The 18607-nt window shown below is 39.8% G+C and overlaps 1 protein-coding gene and 1 pseudogene across 1 annotated transcript in view; one reads left to right on the top strand and one right to left on the bottom strand.

Moving 5' to 3' along the window:
- Positions 1–18607, bottom strand: part of NDFIP1 (Nedd4 family interacting protein 1) — a 52018-nt gene that overhangs the window by 14333 nt on the left and 19078 nt on the right. Inside the window, exons 2-4 of the mRNA XM_035014355.1 lie at positions 8276–8363; positions 3547–3677; positions 431–518 (exon numbers count right to left, since the gene is read on the bottom strand). Coding sequence (XP_034870246.1) covers positions 431–518; positions 3547–3677; positions 8276–8363 — 307 coding nt within the window. The remainder of the gene's footprint in view (positions 1–430; positions 519–3546; positions 3678–8275; positions 8364–18607) is intronic.
- Positions 15616–16894, top strand: LOC118016754 (annotated as a pseudogene).

Below are 18607 nucleotides of genomic sequence, written 5' to 3'. Positions count from 1 at the left end.
ATGCAAAATAACGCCGAGAAGGCAAAAAAAATTCAGTTGACTCTGATCTGTCAGAAAATAGAAGCATGCAAAAAAAAAAAATTCCATCAGACTAAGGCCTTTAATCCTACTCTACAGGTCAGGTATGAGTAGGAGCAATGCTAAGGATCTCTGCAGACCTAAAAGATGAGGCTCAGTTCATGTAAAAATATAGCATCCCCAAAACTGCTTCAATTACATTTTCTATAGATAGTTGTAGAAATAGAAGACAAACAGAAGGGATAATAAGATAAAAGTGAACTAAGCTCTGAACATCTCAGTAAAAGGCATCAAATAAGCACAATGTATTAAAATGTTAGCTCACCTAGTCAATTTTAATTCAGTCAGATTCACCCATAATTCAAAGCACTCCAGTTTGTGGGAGGTGGCTCTGCTATGTGTATTTACTTACTGAAAAAAGTTAACATGAAAATCCCATCATTTCCTATCCTCAGCTGGTCAGCATCATCAAAGTCATCCCGACCCACAAAATCCTCATCCTAAGTGAAAAGAAAAAAGAATAAGGTAAATTCACAATGAATTATTCATAGGCAAATGAAAGGCATCAAAAAAAGTAAGGCAGGGGATAAAAATGAGTACCAAGGAGAAAATTTACTGCTTTGGCTCAATTCAAAACTATGAGCACTGAGGCTCAGTATGTGTTAAAAATTTCATTTTATCTTTTAAGTAAAAGATCTAATTAGAGAAAAAAAAATCTTTCTTCCATCTCTACAGTTTTCTAAACAAATTGTTCATTTTATAACCCAAGTTCTTTAACAATGAGCTTCAAAAATTATAAGATTCAATGGGAAGTATTAACTCATATATATCTAAAGCAAAGATATATATTTGGCTTATGTTCTAAAATCACTAACCCAGAGCCTGCTGGGGGCCCAGAATATTAGTAATCCAGGACCTATGAAGGAGCTCAAATGCTTTATGAGAAAAAGGACAGCATGATCACACATGAAGAGGCTATAGGGCTACCCACTGCTCAACTCCATAACCATTTGTTCACATTAGCATATAGGTCTGAAACAACCTCACTTCCAAGCTTATTAGCAGATAGGATCCTTTCCATCCTAACTTGAAAACATAATACTCCAAGTCTAGAAGGAACATGATCCTCACCAACATTAACACCCACATATGTGGCTCACCTTTTCAACTGATGTAGGTTATGTGTTGAAATACTGAAAAATATATGAATATACACTCACAAGTAAAAGTGAGATTTGTACACAGTCCAGTGAAGATTCCCCAAATGAAAAAAAAAAAGAAAAAAAACAACTTTAGGGACAGTCCAAACTCTCCCTACACAGACAGAAAGGGGGCTGGGAAGGCCATAACAGGTCTGGGGAGGGGGTACTAGAGATAGGAAAGTGTCAGTGGCAGCTTCCATCTCTAACTTAACACATTTCTTCTCCTGTTAGAAAATTCTTATAAGAGTGTGGTTTTTTTATGTTTTTTAAAATACTATATACCCAGTTTCTGACTTCATATTAGGAAAAACAAGGCTTTGCCTAATTAGACACTAATTGGTTTTTTGCATAAATACTCAAAGATATACTACAAAAGGACATGGAAGTAATTTCTAGTTATACTGCAGGTGCCTTCTAACTGTTCTTCCTGTCCTTGGTATCTCTACTACTGGATTACTCCTACAAATTGTTGCTCGGTTAATGTTTCTAAAATACCATATTTGTCTTACCCCTGCTCAAAAACTTTGAGTCTGTGTGACCTACATGTAAGTCTAATTGCCTCAGCCTTGCATTCACAACATTCTACAACCTATAGTCTGGTCACAAATTCCTTGCTCAAGCAAAATCAATTACTACATTCACAGACCCTACCCCACACGGGACTGGATTCACATCTGCTTTCTGCCCTTTTCCCTCTGGAATGTTCTTATCCATCAAAACTCAGGGCCCACTTCAAATCCCATCTTCCCCACAATCACACAGTAAAAAGTCACAGCTCTTAATGCTCACTGCACTTGTACTGCTGCTTAGGTATTGGTATTTGTGGGCCTTTTCCCCAGCTATATTTAAGTGCTTGTATGTAGGAGTATTGCCTCACTCAAAGTTTTCTACCTATCCATTGCAAAGCACATAGCACACTGTATAAAAAAGTGGTCTACACATGTTTGCTAAATAATGTTTAACAGGTTCCTAAATATGTATACTTGTCAGAGTTCTGCTATTAATCAGAGCTGATCACTTCGTCTATTTCCATGGGACAGTTACCATATAGTCTAACAAGACTACAGAATACACACAGGATTATGGAGTCTGGAATATCTGGGTGTGACTCTCACCTATGCTACCTATTAGCTGTATGAGTTTGGGCCAATTATTTAATCTCTCTGGCCCTCAATTTTTGCATCTGTAAAATGGGGATAATATAATCTCTACCTTGCAAGGCTATTGTGAAGACTTCAAACAATATATTAGAAACTGAGCACAGTACCAAGCATGTCATTTGCTCCCAATACATGGTTATTACATTAAAACTGTTTTGCCCTTAGGCCATAAGCTCCTTGAAGGTTGCTAGTTTCTCCCTGGCACCTCCAAGAACTGAGCACACACCACCATATAGGATCAGCCTAGACTGGGCTTATAAACTATTATTTCTGCCAAGCAGTGGTTTCAGAAGCCCCATCACTCATAGTAGGTGTGGTCTGTAAACAGTCTATTACCATAAGGCCTGAACTTCTGGGGCCTACACCATTGCACTGCCCAGGCTAATCTTCTGTTTTTGTTCTTATCATTCACTCTGGTTTCCTGCCAGGACTCGAGTCTGGAACCCTGACTGCCCCACATTCCTAGGGAATGGATCCTACTGCATCTTTTCCCACTATCTGGCCTAAGGCCCTACCTACATCCCCTTCAACCTGGATGAGTATTTATGAAACCACATCCAGTCACTTGCAGATCTGACATCAAGAACAAAGAGTGCCCCAAAGTCTCCTCCTGGCTTTCATCACACCCAGTGCCCCCTCCCATGAATCAACATCAGGCCAGATGGGATCTGAATTCACTATGTCCCCACAGATGGAGTGGTCTAGAATGCTGCTGGCATGAGGTTCATCGAGACAATTGCTGGGGCCCTTTTATAAGTTTAATTCTACAAAGTTGAACTTATTCTCTCTATAGATCTCCCCAGCAGCTATCTACCTAATACCAAAATAAGTGTGCAGAATCAAGGCAAACAGTGTATTTGCTAAATCAGACACTGCTCTAAGACATTTCAGTCACGGCAGGAAAGTTGAGAAAATGGTTGTAATAGTAGAGATACAGGGAAAATAAGCTGGCCTGACTAGTGATTTTCTGCTGATTTGTACCTTTTAATGCATCATTTTCCGGAAGAGGTAAGAGTTTGTTATCCCCAAAGAAAATGTACTTGTTTTTAAAAATTAATGTACTTCTACTAATCAGTACAATCATAAGGAATACATCAAAAGTGAATAACGAAAAGAACCTAATTCCCATCAAGCAGCCAGCAAGTAACATGGTAAATTGGACTTACTCTTCCAGGAACCAAGGGGATAGTAGCTTCAGCCTTGGTTCTCTCAGCTTCATCGTAGCTGGGCAGTGTTGTTGCCACATTATAAGATGGAGGCTTTGGAAATCCACACTCATCTTTGTAGTCAAAATATGCTGCAGAATAAAAAGGAAGTCACAAATATATGACCATTAGCTAAACTAAGGAAAAATAAGATTTCCACTAACTCTGGCAAACAAAAAAACAGCTGTTCCTCTAAGAGTACATATAGAATAATTGAATCGAAATGTTTATATATGAATATGAGATTGAGAATGATTTTTAAATTTATCCACCTTTCAATTATTTAAATTTATTCATTTAAATCACTCTGCCTTCCCTTCCAAGTGCCTTTAAACACATTTCAACTGCTATATGGTATGTTCACGAAAGGTATTTAATATTAATAGTGGTATAAAGACAGCATTTAAGCCAAAAATACCTCACCTGTGTGTGTGTAAGCTGTACCATGGTTTCCTCCTATTTATAAACAGGAAAACCAACTTAATAAAGAAGTTAAAATTCATTTCTCACAGGTTTGTTTTAGCATTTTGATTCTTCACATTAGTTTTACCATGTACTGTTTTCTATGATGTGCCTAAGGTAACTAATTCAGTTACAGAGCCATTATTTATTTGAATTAAATCTTTCATTTCCTCTTTTTAATGTTGCATCTTCATTCTCATTAACTCCTATTACAAGAAACTCAATATTTATTAGAAAAGAGCTATTTAAAAATGTATTAAATTTCTGCACAATTTTTAAAAAACAAGGATTTTGAAAAAAAAAAGTCTTATAGTTCATCAAGATTAACATTTTTCTTTCTTTTTTCCCTCTGGTTAATTGTAATTAACTTCCAATTTTACTGTAACGTATTACTGAAATCATGAATCAATACAGTTCACTTCATTAACAAAAAAAGAAGAAAAAGTCTATTGTACTCACATGGGCAGAAAAAGCATTTTATAAAATTCAACTTGCTGATAATAAAAACCCTTAGCAAATGAGGAATAAGGGAAAACATCCTTAATCTGATAAGTCTCTATGAAAAACCTAGAGTAAATATCATAATTGTAAATTTTTAAGTTTTCTCCCCTAAAATTAGAGATTTAGACAAAAGTGCCTACTCTCACTACTTCTTATCAAACATTACCTTAAAGGTCCTACTAGTTGATATAATATAGCAAGAAAAGGAAATGTAAGACGTAAGTATTAGAAGGGAAGAAAATAACTGTCCTTAATCATGGATGACATGATTATAGATGTATCAAACCCAAGAGTATCTATAGACAAGAATTAATATATGAATTTTAGCAAAGTCTCTGCATACAAAGTCTCTGGATGGATATAAACCATCAACTGTATTTCCATATACTACCAACAAATAGAAAATAAAATTATATATGGAACATTTTTTACAACAGCATGAGGAATAAATTTAGTAATAAACATGCAAGTCCTCAATATTGAAACCTACAAAATACTATTGAGAGGATTAAAGAAGATCTTAATTAGATGGAGAGATATATCATGTTTGTAAACTGGAAGCAGTATTATAAAGATGTTAATTCTCTTCAAACTGACCCCCAGATTCAGTGCAATTCCAACTACAATTCCAGTTTTTGTTTTGTTACATTTTATGGAAATTGACAAGCTAATTGTAAAATGCATATGGAAATGTAAAAGGCCAAGAAAAACCAAAGCAATCTTGAAGAACAGAAAGTCTGGGGGCGCCTGGGTGGCTCAGTTGTTAAGTGTCTGCCTTCGGCTCAGGTCATGATCCCAGGGTCCTGGGATCGAGCCCCACATCAGGGTCCCTGCTCAGCAGGAAGCCGGCTTCTCCCTCTCCCACTCCCCCTGCGTTGTGGTCCCTCTCTCGCTGTGTCTCTCTCTGTCAAATAAATAAATAAAATCTTAAAAAAAAAAAGTCTGAATGACCTACATTACCAGATATCAAGATTATAAAGCTCTATAATTAAAACAGTAGGGGATGGGCATAAAAATAAACAAACAGACCAAAGAACAATAAATGAATCCAAAAACAGACCCACTCATATATGGTCACCTGATTTACAATAAAGGTGACACTGCGGAGCAGTGAAGAAAGATTTAATAAACAGCACTGTACGAAATGGCTACCCATAAGGAGAAACAAATTAGTCTTGACCACTACCTTACACTACACAGAAAAAAACAATACCAGATGGAAAAGAAATCTAAATGTGAAAAATAAAATATCACAGCCTTTAGAAGAAAATATATGAAAATGTGTTATTGAAACTAAAGCTGTAGGGGCGCCTGGGTGGCTCAGTCGTTAAGCGTCTGCCTTTGGCTCAGGTCATGATCCCAGGGTCCTGGGACTGAGCCCCGCATCGGGCTCCCTGCTCAGCGGGGAGCCTGCTTCTCCCTCTGCCTTCAGCTTCCCCTGCTTGTGTGTGCTCTTTCTGACAAATAAATAAATAAAATCTTTAAAAATAAAATAAAATAAAATAAAAGTCTGGCTCAGTCAGTACAGCAAGAGACTCTTGATCTCAGTGTCATGAGTTCAAGGCCCACACTGGGTGTGAAGCCTACTTAAAAATTTAAAAAATTTTTCTTTTAAAGTTTGGTTGTTTATTTATTTTTAAGGCCTCTGTGTATTTAGATGAAATGCCACAAAACCCAAAGACTTTATTTGAGAGAGTATTCTTCAGGCTCTATTCTAGAAATAGTTTACCTCTACCTTTATACCCAATCTTAAGAATCTTTGTTATTTGCTGTGGGGCCCACAGTAAGATTAACAAAAACAAAGGAGAAAGAGATTAAAGGGACTTCATAAGGACAGCTATAGGAAATACCATCTAACAGCAAAGGGAGAATTTGATTCTTTAACCAAAGTTCTACAAATCTCAGTGAATAAAGGTATCACTACAGTATAGGATAGAATACCTTCTAGAGAATGTTTCTGATTATAACCCAAATCGTAAGGAAAAATTTAAACAAAGAATATGACATGTAAGTGAATAAGAGAGAGAAGTGTTTGAGAAAGATTTCTATTGAAAATGGTTGTAAGATTTTACAACTACAGAGAGCAGAAACTCAGATATTCAGGAAAAAATTACCTCCTAATGATTCTGGGTACTTAAATACAAAGGACTTTTATCCTTAATAAGAGCGGGATCCAACTTTCTTATTAACCAGCTACAATTTTCACTGGATGTCTTTCTAATGGAAAACCAGTACTTAGAGTCTGGGTAGAAATGAGTAAATATGGCATGGCACTGTGATTCTTTCTCAAGTCTTGGTGTTCTCATTCGATTCCATGAGACACCCTAGAATTCCTCAAAAAACTTTAACTTAGCATTGTTAGTTTTCGATGCTTATAAATAAAATTAATACAAGGAGACAGGGTTCAAAATTTGAAGCCAGAGTGGAGGTAAAAAACTTTCTGACCCATGTTCTTCTTCATTATAATGGCAGCCTCAGGGTCACAGAGACCAACAAATTTAATCCCACATCAACGGACAATAGCTGCCCCAAGTGCTGTATAGAAAAGGATTCTGAGGCTGTGTTTGGGATAAATGCTGTCTTCAATTTGCCTATCTACCCTGGGAAGAGGATGGGTTCAGTGGTGGCACCATGGGCCATATACTTGCCACACTGCCACACTTCTCTGTTAGAGAAAATGGAAGATGTTCCATCAAAACTGGTCAATTTTCAGCAACTAAAGGAGAGCTGCTCATCAGGCAGCTTTAAGCTACCCAAAGTCCTCAACTGTCAAGGTTTTCTTTCTCTTCCCCATCCCTTCTATATAAACAGGTAAGATTGTAAAAGACAGTCTGGCATAAGATGTGAAGATGAAAGATTACTTAAGGAGGGCTTAAACTATGAGAAACATCATGAAAGAGCTGAGAGACTTCCAGTTTTTTTTTTATTAAGAATTTACTAGCACAGGGGCACCTGGGTGGCTCAGTTGGCTAAGCGGCTGCCTTCGGCTCAGGTCATGATCCCAGGGTCCTGAGATGGAGCCCCGCATCGGGCTCCCTGCTCTGCAGGAAGCCTGCTTCTCCCTCTCCTACTCCCCCTGCTGTGTTCCCTCTCTCACTGACTCTCTGTCAAATAAATAACATCTTAAAAAAGGGGGGGGGGGCGCCTGGGTGGCTCAGTCGTTAAGCATCTGCCTTCGGCTCAGGTCATGATCCCAGGGTCCTGGGATCGAGCCCCGCATCGGGCTCCCTGCTCAGCGGGAAGCCTGCTTCTCCCTCTCCCTCTGCCTGCCACTCTGCCTACTTGTGCTGTCTCTCCTCTCTCATCAAATAAATAAATAAAATCTAAAAAAAAAAAAAAAAAAGAATTTACTAGCACAAAAGAAATCAAACGTACTATGTTCCAGGCCACAGGCACTAGAATCACAAAGAGCAAAACAATTAATGAGGAAACTACAAAAAGAATAAAAATCAGATGATCACCTGGTTGCTTAATTTCTACTTCCTTTATATTCTGTTGGAATGAAATTGAGTTCCATAAAAAAGCCACACTGAAATGGAGTTTTAAGTGTTTTCCAGAAGAGTAACATGAGTTTTGTGGTTTTTTCACTTTTGGCAATAAACTACAAATAATGTCAGACTTCTTAGGGAAAGCTGAAGTAAAGGCAAAGACGAATAGACACATACTGGACAAGCCTCTAGCCAAGTGCATTTCAAGAGTTCAAGAGTCACCTTGCCCAGTTACCTACCTGCACTCTCTGCAGAGATGCTGCTGTAAGGTGGAGGAGCGTCCCCTACTGCCTGTTCTGGCTCTCCAGGCTCTTCCTCATTCTGCAACTAAATAAAAATTCCACATTTTAATCCAAGTACAAAGCCACTTAGAGAAGAACCTGAAAACTGGAATAGCCCTTCTGGAAATCTATCTGGTAACATATTTCAAAAGCCTTAAAATGTGTAAATCTTTTACAAAGTATTCTGCTCTCAGGAATTTATCCTAAGGAAATAGTCAAAGAGGCAAAAAAGGGTACATATAAAAGTTACTGCAGCAAAAAATAGAAACAACCTAAATTCCACTCACAGGGGACTTACTAAAAAAATTATAGTTCATCTCACAAAGGATCACTAAGCATCCATAAAAACGAAAATAAAGAAAATGTGATAGCTGGGACAGATATTTATGCTGTACTGTTATATGACAAAAGCAAAATTTCCCAAAGAGTATGCATAATATAATTTGGTTGTGAAAGACAGATACGTGAAGGTCTAGAATGAGAGACATCTACAGTTTACAATGTTTATCTCTAGCTGATACAATCATAAGGGTATTTTTCCTTTTTGTTGCTTATATGTATATTTGAATTTTTTGTAATGAACATTTAGCACTTGTATAACTTTTTAAGTTAGAAAAATAATCTAGGGGCGCCTGGGTGGCTCAGTCATTAAGCATCTGCCTTGGGCTCAGGCATGATCCCAGGGTCCTGGGAATGAGCCCCACATCGGGCTCCCTGCTCAGCGGGAACCCTGCTTCTCCTTCTCCCACTCCCCCTACTTGTGTTCCTTCTCTCGCTTTGTCTCTCTGTCAAATAAATAAAGAAAATCTTAAAAAAAAAAAAAGAAAAAGAATCTAATAATAATCTGTTCAAGATAAATCACAGCAAACCAAGGTTTGCCACTATATTTATTCAGTGTGCACAGGAAATTAAATCTTAAATAACTGAGACATTTACAAAAACATAAAATTCTAAAAAAACCCCATAAAATTCTACACAATTCTACATATACAACCTCTGTTAATAAATCTCCCTCTTCCTATCTCAGCCATTTTCTCTGTAAAATCTACAGCCCCAGTTACTTTAAATAACTCACACTGAAAAGTGGGTCTTTCTGCCATTGCCAGTCTGGATAGTCTACCCAACTCATCTTCATAGAACGTCGGATTTAATTTTTCTAGTGTGACAATTAACTACAGTTCATTTAAAAAGATTAACTGGCTGAGAATGGGAGTCAATCTGTAAAGTAATAACAGAGAATATATTTATCGATGTAAATAACTTGGGGGTCCGGGTCCTACTATATGCCTTCGTAATATACGGAGCCACATGAGCCACTTGTAAAATACACACCTCTCTAAACTGACTGCAACGGAGAACTCCATCTTGAATTGAGACAGGAAAACTGAGAGCCCGACCTCCAGTAACATAGAGTAGAGCTCCCTAATTCCTTAAATTTTTAATTAACCATCTCAGTCTCTACTCCCTATGCTATTATGCTATTCAAAATCAGAAGCCAACAAAACTTTTCTGATGAACACTGCAACGTATTCAATTTCAAAGGAATTCTTGTGCCAAATTATCATCAACATCTCCCATCTGGGCACATTTTTCTGAACCCTAGAACTCTAATGTTAAACTTAGGGCACCCCCAAAAGAACTGTATTGTAACCTAAGATGAATTTCCTTTTAAAGAAGGCATATAGGTCAAAATAGCTACAGTAAAGCCACATATTCCTGAGACAGTAAATTATTTAAACAGAGTTCCTAGAGCCATGGTTCATTTGTAATTCTTTCAACATTATAAGAAGCTCTAGACAGGGTATTCTCAACCTGCCCCCACCTAACCACTTTTGCCCTGAGAATGTCACAAAAGAGTCAGCAGCAAAAACAGAGGCAAATATGGATTTTACAAGAATATTACCTCAATATACTGTGGCCAGTCATGTTCTTTATCTAAACCAAGCCTGGAATTTTTGACCCGTTTTAGATTTCCTGAGCTTGGTCAAATAAACATGTCACCTCTGCATAATTTAGGGTTTAGAAAGGAAGCATGACAATTCTGAAAAATACACAAGTCCAGAGAATAAAGAGGTCTTACATGCCAGTATCTATGAGATAGGTTGCTGGTCTCCTAGCAACCTGGAGATGTGCAATTTGATCATCCCACACCAAGGTACGAGATAACAAAGCAAAGAAATTCCAACTGTCTCAGAAACCCCCATTTTCTCTTCAGTGAGGGAAAAAACAAACATTTCCAGGTGAAGTTTTTCCCCTCCATTAAACTTCACCACTTTAGAATTGTGTACTAATACTATTTCCAACTGAAAACAAAAACAAAGGTGATAAAAAACACCCACTATGACTTTGGAGGCTCCACATGCTGGGATGATCGATCCCAGGACCTCACTCTACAGGCTTCCCAACACTGGCCTATTTTCTATATGCTGGTGGTAAGTTTAGGCTCCACCAAGAAATGTGTTTAAAATAAAATACTACCAGGTGGGGAAAAAAGAAAGGGGCAACCACGGGCAGCAAGTATCTAGTGACCACCATCTGTGTGAACAGTAAGTGCTAAACAACAGAATCCCTAAGTATGTATCTTTTTACACTTGGGGGTCATCTATGGCCGTTAATTTGGCTCTGCTAGCCAAACAAATCAGGTATTCACTAACAAAGGGGGGGGTTGGAAAGAATGCACACTAGAACTACAGTTGGACATATCTATAAGGCTATAAAGTTGGTTACTTTATAAAGTTGGATACTTTCGAATGTATTTTTAATGTTCCCTCTTCTGTCCCTGGGAATCTTTCCTGTGCAGCCCTCCCTGCCACATCTCTGAGGCTCAGGGATCTTAAGGCTCTCTTCAGACACTCTCTCAGAGAATTAGGGTCATTGTCACTTTGGGGCTGGTGTTGGAAAGATGTCCAGTGTCTTCCATCAACAAGGTCAGTGGGAGCATGAGTCCAACCTGTCACAGAATCCTGGCTGCAGGGGACACTGTGAGAGGCAGGGTTGGAACATGGGGAGACCTGCTGCTCTCTCCCTGCTGTGGTATTAGGTGTGGTGGGTGGGGAGAATCCTTTGATTGTATCTATGACAGATAATAAATACCCACTGGGGACTGATTCTTTTTCTGTCATATAACTTTCCTTAACAATTCTGATCAATTTCACTTATCTATTTAAATGGCATTTTTTTTTTCAAAATAGTAATTAATTACACAATTACCTATGCATGCCATATAGAGTACTGAGTTTAGTACAAAACTACCTAAAATTACCCAGGTCTCCATCCCTGAGATAGGAATAATCCAGTCATCTGAAAATCCGTCTGGCCTTTCTCTTTACCACATCCCCACTGCGTTCTCGCCCCCACTTTCCTGATTACCCATGTTCCACTCTATACTCTGAGTAGACACTGTCATGGCTCCCTAGAAGAACCCTAGAACTCTCCCACGTTTCCACTTTGCATATCACAGTCTGCTATGGTACCTGTTGGCCTTGATCACTTTCTATTTTTTTTATTATTTACTGTAAACAGATGTTAATAATGTTTTGTCCTCTAGATTTAGCCAGAGAAAGGCAGCATATCTAAAATAAAGAATGTGACTCCTTACTACCTTCCTCTGTGTCCTATCTATATTGTTGCTATTAGAATTATATACATGACATTTTACCTAAACAACAGTTTAACAAATCTCCCATACAGAAATCATACATAGTTCTAGTTCTAACAGAAGCAAACTAGATTTTTTTTTTTTAAAGATTTTATTTTATTTATTTGACAGAGAGAGACACAGCAAGAGAGGGAACACAAGCAGAGGAGTGGGAGAGGGAGAAGCAGGCTTCCCGCTGAGCGGGGAGCCCGACGCGGGGCTCGATCCCAGGACCCTGGGATCATGACCTGAGCCGGAGGCAGACCCTTAACGACTGAGCCACCCAGGCGCCCCGCAAACTAGATTTTAACAAGTTTACAGACACTATACCCTGCAGGTTTAAATTCTTAAACTTGAGTTCCCACTCCATGAAGAAGGCCTCCTCACTCCTCTCCCCTAAGAAGTTCTAAAGATGGTCTTCCATTTAGAAATGAGCTGTTTTTAATCAAGAACGGAGCCAGGACTAGGATTAGGCCCAAATTAAGGGCCAACATTTACAACTGTTGGATGGCAGTACCTAAGGCTCTTAAAAGTCACTCTTGGATTCTATTTACTAAGAATGGGAGAACAAGGGGCACCTGGGTGGCTCAGTCGTTAAGCGCCTGCCTTCGGCTCAGGTCATGATCCCAGGGTCCTGGGATGGAGCCCCGCATCGGGCTCCCTGCTCAGTGGGAAGCCTGCTTCCCCCTCTCCCACTTCCCCTGCTTGTGTTCCCTCTCTCGCTGTGTCTCTGTCAGATAAAAAAAAAAAAAAAAAAAAGAATGGGAGAACAAAAAACCCTACTAAACAACTAAGAGAAAAAAAAAATCCATAAAGCCTTATACATGACAAGAGGTACCAAAATAGGGGCGCCTGGGTGGCTCAGTCGTTAAGGGTCTGCCTTTGGCTCAGGTCATGATCCTGGGGTCCTGGCATCGAGCCCTGCATTGGGCGAGTGGGAAGCCTGCTTCTCCCTCTCCTACTCCCCCTGCTGTGTTCCCTCTCTCACTGACTGTCTGTCTGTCAAATAAATAACATCTTAAAAAAAAAAAAGGGGGGGGGGCGCCTGGGTGGCTCAGATGGTTAAGCAACTGCCTTCGGCTCAGGTCATGATCCTGGAGTCCTGGGATCGAGTCCCGCATCAGGCTCCCTGCTCAGCAGGGAGTCTGCTTCTCCCTCTGACCCTCCTCCCTCTCATGCTGTCTCTCATTCTCTCTCTCTCAAATAAATAAAATCTTAAAAAAAAAAAAAGAGGTACCAAAATATACCTCTTAATTCACACAAACACAACAAGCATGTGGAAAATAACGCTGAACTATCCAATAAATCCTTAAAGTTACAAGTATTCACACTATTCATTTTTATCTTGGTTAGGTCCTATTTAAGCAGCAAGAGATCTTGTAAGTTTTAAATCCCTTCTTTAGTTATTAACAATAAGTCTCAAAAAATCCTGGATCAATGCCTAAACTCTAGCTTTAAATGTTATTTTACCACTTATAATTTTAGAGTTAAATCCTAAATCTTTTACCTTACAGTGCAATTTTTAAACCTCTCTTTACCAACCCACGACTTCTGTATACTCTTTAAATCCTACCAAAAGAGACAGTATAATTACCAGAAAGTAAACAAGCACATTTCCTTAGGTAAACAACCGAGTGTGCATTTTACTCTGTTACTCAGAAATAACCAAAGTTTGTGAGGACTGTGTATTTTCTTTTTTGTTTTTGAATAGTAATCTTTATTTATATGGGGCTTCATTTTTTTTAAAAGATTTTATTTATTTTACTTGACAGAGAGAGAGAGAGCACACACGCACACACACAGGGGGGAGCAGGCTCCCCGCTGAGCAGAGAGCCCTACTGAGCCACCCAGGTGCCCCGAAGACTGTGTATTTTCTACTGTATATAACCTGTAGGTTTTTAATTGTATACTAACTGTAAATTGAGTTATTCTAACATCACCAAATTCTTTACATCCAAGAACAATTTTCTATTATATTGCTATTAATTAGAGGGTGACATTTAAAATAAGGTAAATAGGGCGCCTGGGTGGCTCAGTTGGTTAAGCGACTGCCTTCGGCTCAGGTCATGATCCTGGAGTCCCTGGATCGAGTCCATATCGGGCTCCTTGCTCAGCAGGGGGTCTGCTTCTCCCTCTGACCCTCCCCCCTCTCATGTGCTCGCTCTCATTCTCTCTCTCAAATAAATAAATAAAATCTTTAAATAAAATAAAATAAAATAAGGTAAATAATTCTGACAGAGAAAAACTCACCAATAAAAAAAAAAAATCTAATTTAATAATGGGCAAAGAGAGGCACCCGGGTGACTCAGTCAGTTAAAATCTGCCTTGGGCTCAGGTCATGATCTCAGGGTCCTGGGATCATGCCCCGTGGCAGGCTCCCTGCTCAGTGGGGAGTCTGCTTCTCCCTCTCCCTCTCCCTCTGTGTCCTCTCCCTCTGCTTTCTCTTGGTCTCTCTCTCTCAAATAAATAAAATCTTAAAAAAAAAATAAAAATGAGCAAATAGACATTTCTCCAAAGAAGATCTACAAATGGGCAGTATACACAAGATGCTCAACATCAGTAGTCATCACAGAAATGCAAAATCAAACCAAGAGCTATCACTTCAAACCCACTAATATGGCCATAAGAAAATAAAAAAGGAAAATAAAAAGTGTTTTTGAGTATGCAGAGAAACTGGAACCTTCATACATTGCCAGCAGGAATATAAAACTGTGACTGTGGAAAAGTTTGGCAGTTCCTCAAAAACAAGTTAAACAGAGAGTTATAAAAAGACCCAGCAATTCCACTCCTAAGTATATACTCAAGAGAAGCGAAAACATAGTTTCACAGAAAAACTTGCACGTGAATGTTCATGGCAGCATAACTTATAATAGTCAAAATGTTCATCAACTGATGAATGAATAAACAAAATATGGTATATCCATACAAAAGGATGGCTAAGAATAATCCATCCTATCAAAAAAAAAAAAAAAAAGGAAAGAAGTACTGATACATGCTACATTGCAGATGAAACTTGAAAGCAGTATGCTAAGTGAAAGAAACCAGTCACAAAAGACCACATATTTTATGATTCTGTTTATACAAAATAACCAGAAACAGCAAATCCAAGAAGAGACAGAAAGATTGGTAGTTGCCAGGTGCTGGAGAAGGGAAGAGGAGAGAGTAACTGACTGCTATAAAGGACCCAGGTTTCTTTTGGGGGGTGATAAAAATGTTCTGCAGTTATATACTGGTAATAGTTCCAAACCTTGTGAGTACAGTAAAAATTACTCAACTGTGTACTCTAAAAGGGTGAATTTTACAGTATGTGAATTACATCTCAAAAAAAGTATTTTCTAATTTTGAAAACACAAACCTACATAATGTGAATTTTAGTTAAAACAAAACTGAAGATGGGTGCCTGGGTGGCTCAGTCAGTTAGGCGTGAGACTCTTGATCTCATCTCCGGTCTTGATCTCAGGGTTGTGAGTTCAAGCCCTGTGTTGGGCTCCATGGTGGGTGTGGAGCCTACTTCAAAAAACAAAAAACACACCAAAAAAACTCAAAAAACCAAACTGAAGAGCACTCTGTGCACCTGCTCCTCAGCTCTTGCATTGGTGTATCCTTCCACCCATGCCACCACCACCAGGCCAGCCATTGCAGCAACCAGACCGTCACCAAGTTCTGGGAGTCATCAGATAGCAGGGCAGCGACACTACAGGCACTTACCACAGCGACAGCGACCTGCAGCTGGAATGGATCAACGGGTGCTACAACCAGGCCAAGGGTGGCAGGTACTTCCCCGCCTGTGCTCGTGAGCCTGGAGCTGGGCACCATGGACTGTGTGCACTCGGGACCCTCTGGGCAAATCTTCGGGCCAGACAACTTCGTCTTATGTCAAAGTGGTGCTGGGAACACCTGGACCGAGGGGCACTACACGGAAGGTACAGGGCTGGTCAACTGGGCGCTGGATATTTTGAGGAAGGAAGCTGAAAGCTGTGACTGCCTGCAGGGCTTCCAGCGGACCCACTCCCTGGGTGGAGGACCTGGGTCTGGGATGGGTAACCCCCTCCCCAGCAAGATCCAGGAGGAGTACTGAGACAGGATCATGAACACATTCAGTGTGGTGTCCTTGCCCAAAGTGTCAGACACAGTGGTAGAACCCTACAATGTCACCCTCCCAGTCCACTAAATCGTAAGAAACACAGATGAAACCTACTGCACGGATAACAGGGCCCTCTATGACATCTGCTTCAGAACCCTAAAACCGACCACACCCACCTATGGGGACCTCAACCACCTGGTGTCAGCCATTATGAGTGGGGTCACCAGCTGCCTGGACTTTCCTGGCCAGCTCAGTGCTGACCTGCACAAGCTGGCTGTCAGCACGGTCCCCCTTCCCCCACCTGCACTTCTTCAGGCCCAGCTTTGTCCCGCTGACAAGCGGAGGCAGCCACAGTACCGGGCCCTGATGGTGCCAGACCTCAGCCAGCAGATATCTGAGGCCAAGAACGTGATGGCTGCCTGTGACGCCATCTCCCTGACTGTGGCCACTCCCTGACTGTGGCCCCAGGGTTCAGGGGCTCCTTGTCCATGAAGGAGGTGGACGAACAGGTGCTTAACATCCCAAATAAGACCAGCAGCTACTTGGTGGAGTGGATCCCCAACAACATGCGAACAGCTGTGACATCCCACCCCGGGAGGTAAAACTGTCTGCCACCTTCATCAGCAACAGCACGGCCACGCAGGAGCTGCTCAAGCGTATCTCAGAGCAGTTCACAGCCAGGTTCCAGCGCAAGCCCCTCCTGCACTGGCACACAGGCGAGGGCAGGGACGAGACGGACTTCACCAAGGCCGAGAGCAACATCAATGACCTGGTGTCCGACTACCAGCAGGACCAGGACACCACAGCCAAGGAGGAGGGCGAGTCCTAGGAGGAGGCAGAGGAAGAGGTAGCCTAGAGCTGTGAGCCAGTAAAGCATGGAAGCTGTGTGAGCTCCTTATTCACTCACAAGCTGTTCTCGGATAGCCATGTCTCTGCGCGCACTTGCTCTTTGTCCTGTTATAACGTCACACTGTACAAGACACTACCTTTAAGGCATTTTTACGGTGGGGAGAAAAAGCCCTGAAAATTAACTGCTCCAAATCATCATTCTCTTGCTAAATCCATGTCTATGCCCCTTAATAGGAGCGAACGGTCCTGATCCCATCAGTATCCTCAGGGCTTAACATGGAACACATACTTGCAAATGGACAAAAATAAAGAAAAATAACACACTGAGCTGCAAACTAATTGTAGTAAAAAAAAAAAAATTCCTTAATATTCTCCCCTCCTGACAAAAATATTAGGATCAAGAAATCAAAATAGTTTGGCTAACAACCTATTTTAAGAGCTGAGGATGAGCAGCATTAATTTAAATTTTTCTACTTCAAGAGCTTCCCTAAAGATAATTTAAAAAATAAACACCAGAATTAGACTATCCCCAACAATATGTCTCATGTCAGAAGAAAAAATTAAATGCAAATCCTCTTAATACCAAAATAAAAACACGATTAAAAGTCAAACTTCACCAAAGCAAAAGAAATCAGAATAATGCCTTAAAAAGTCAATGCAGTAACAGATGAAAAGAAAATCCTAATACCACAGCAAATCCCCTTAGAAAGGCCATCAGTTTATAAAGCTTTTTAAAGATTTTTGTGGTTATCACTGCTACACACATAAATAAAACTGATGAATAAAATTTGGTTTGGAAGGAGAGAAAATACTCACAGTATTTATCTTAGTCCTTAGAAATGAGAGCAAATGCTATGAAGTATGATTACCAGCTTGATAAGTTTTCTTATTTCTTCACTTGAGATACAAGTAACAAGGAATACCATCCAGAGAGAAAGGAGGAAGGCAAGATAGTAGCCACTCATCTCCAACTTCAACTTTCCTAAGAAACCAAGGTACTCGCAGAAATCACTCCAACAACATAAAAATAGTAGCTAGACAGACTCACTTTTAAATAATTTATATATATATATAAAGTCTAGTCCATAATTTAAATGCAAGAGTGATAAATACTGTTTGTGCTTTTTTTTTAAAACCCTGTATGTTGTATTCATCTAAGAAATGTTAAAGCTATAAAATACCAACATGGAAGCAAAAACAACCTCTTAATTATATTCACCATTTAAAATGCTATATTAAGCAATGCTTTCTGGGGGAAAAAAAAAAAAAGGAAGTTGTCCCAACAGAACATGGCATCATCTATTCAAGGATTCTTTTAGACTTAAGAACAAGTCCAATTTCTGGATTTGGCATAGAGAACACTTCTAGCCTCTATTAAGATTTTCACATACACATATACATTAATACACACAGGTGTGTATATAAAGATGTATGTACCAAGATACACACATTAAGGATACGTATAACATACATACTAGGTCTCCCCAAATCCTGACTTGTAAAACAATTATATAATGTAATATTAAAATTACAAAAGAACTCAACCCTTTTAAATCAGTCCAATGCAAAATTATTATTAAAACTACATCCTGGGCACCTGGGTGGCTCAGCCAGTTAAGCATCTGCTTTTGGCTCTGGTCATGATCCCAGGGTCCTGGGATTGAGTCCCGCGTCGGACTCCCTGCTCAGAGGGGAGTCTGCTTCTCCCTCTGCCCTCTCC

The sequence above is a fragment of the Mirounga leonina genome, unplaced genomic scaffold, assembly GCF_011800145.1.
Source record: "Mirounga leonina isolate KUSES-001 unplaced genomic scaffold, KU_Mleo_1.0 Mir_168, whole genome shotgun sequence".
Classification (NCBI taxonomy): Eukaryota; Metazoa; Chordata; class Mammalia; order Carnivora; family Phocidae; genus Mirounga; species Mirounga leonina.
The sequence above is the reverse complement of the archived record's forward strand: the minus strand, read 5'-3'. Positions and strand labels throughout refer to the sequence as shown.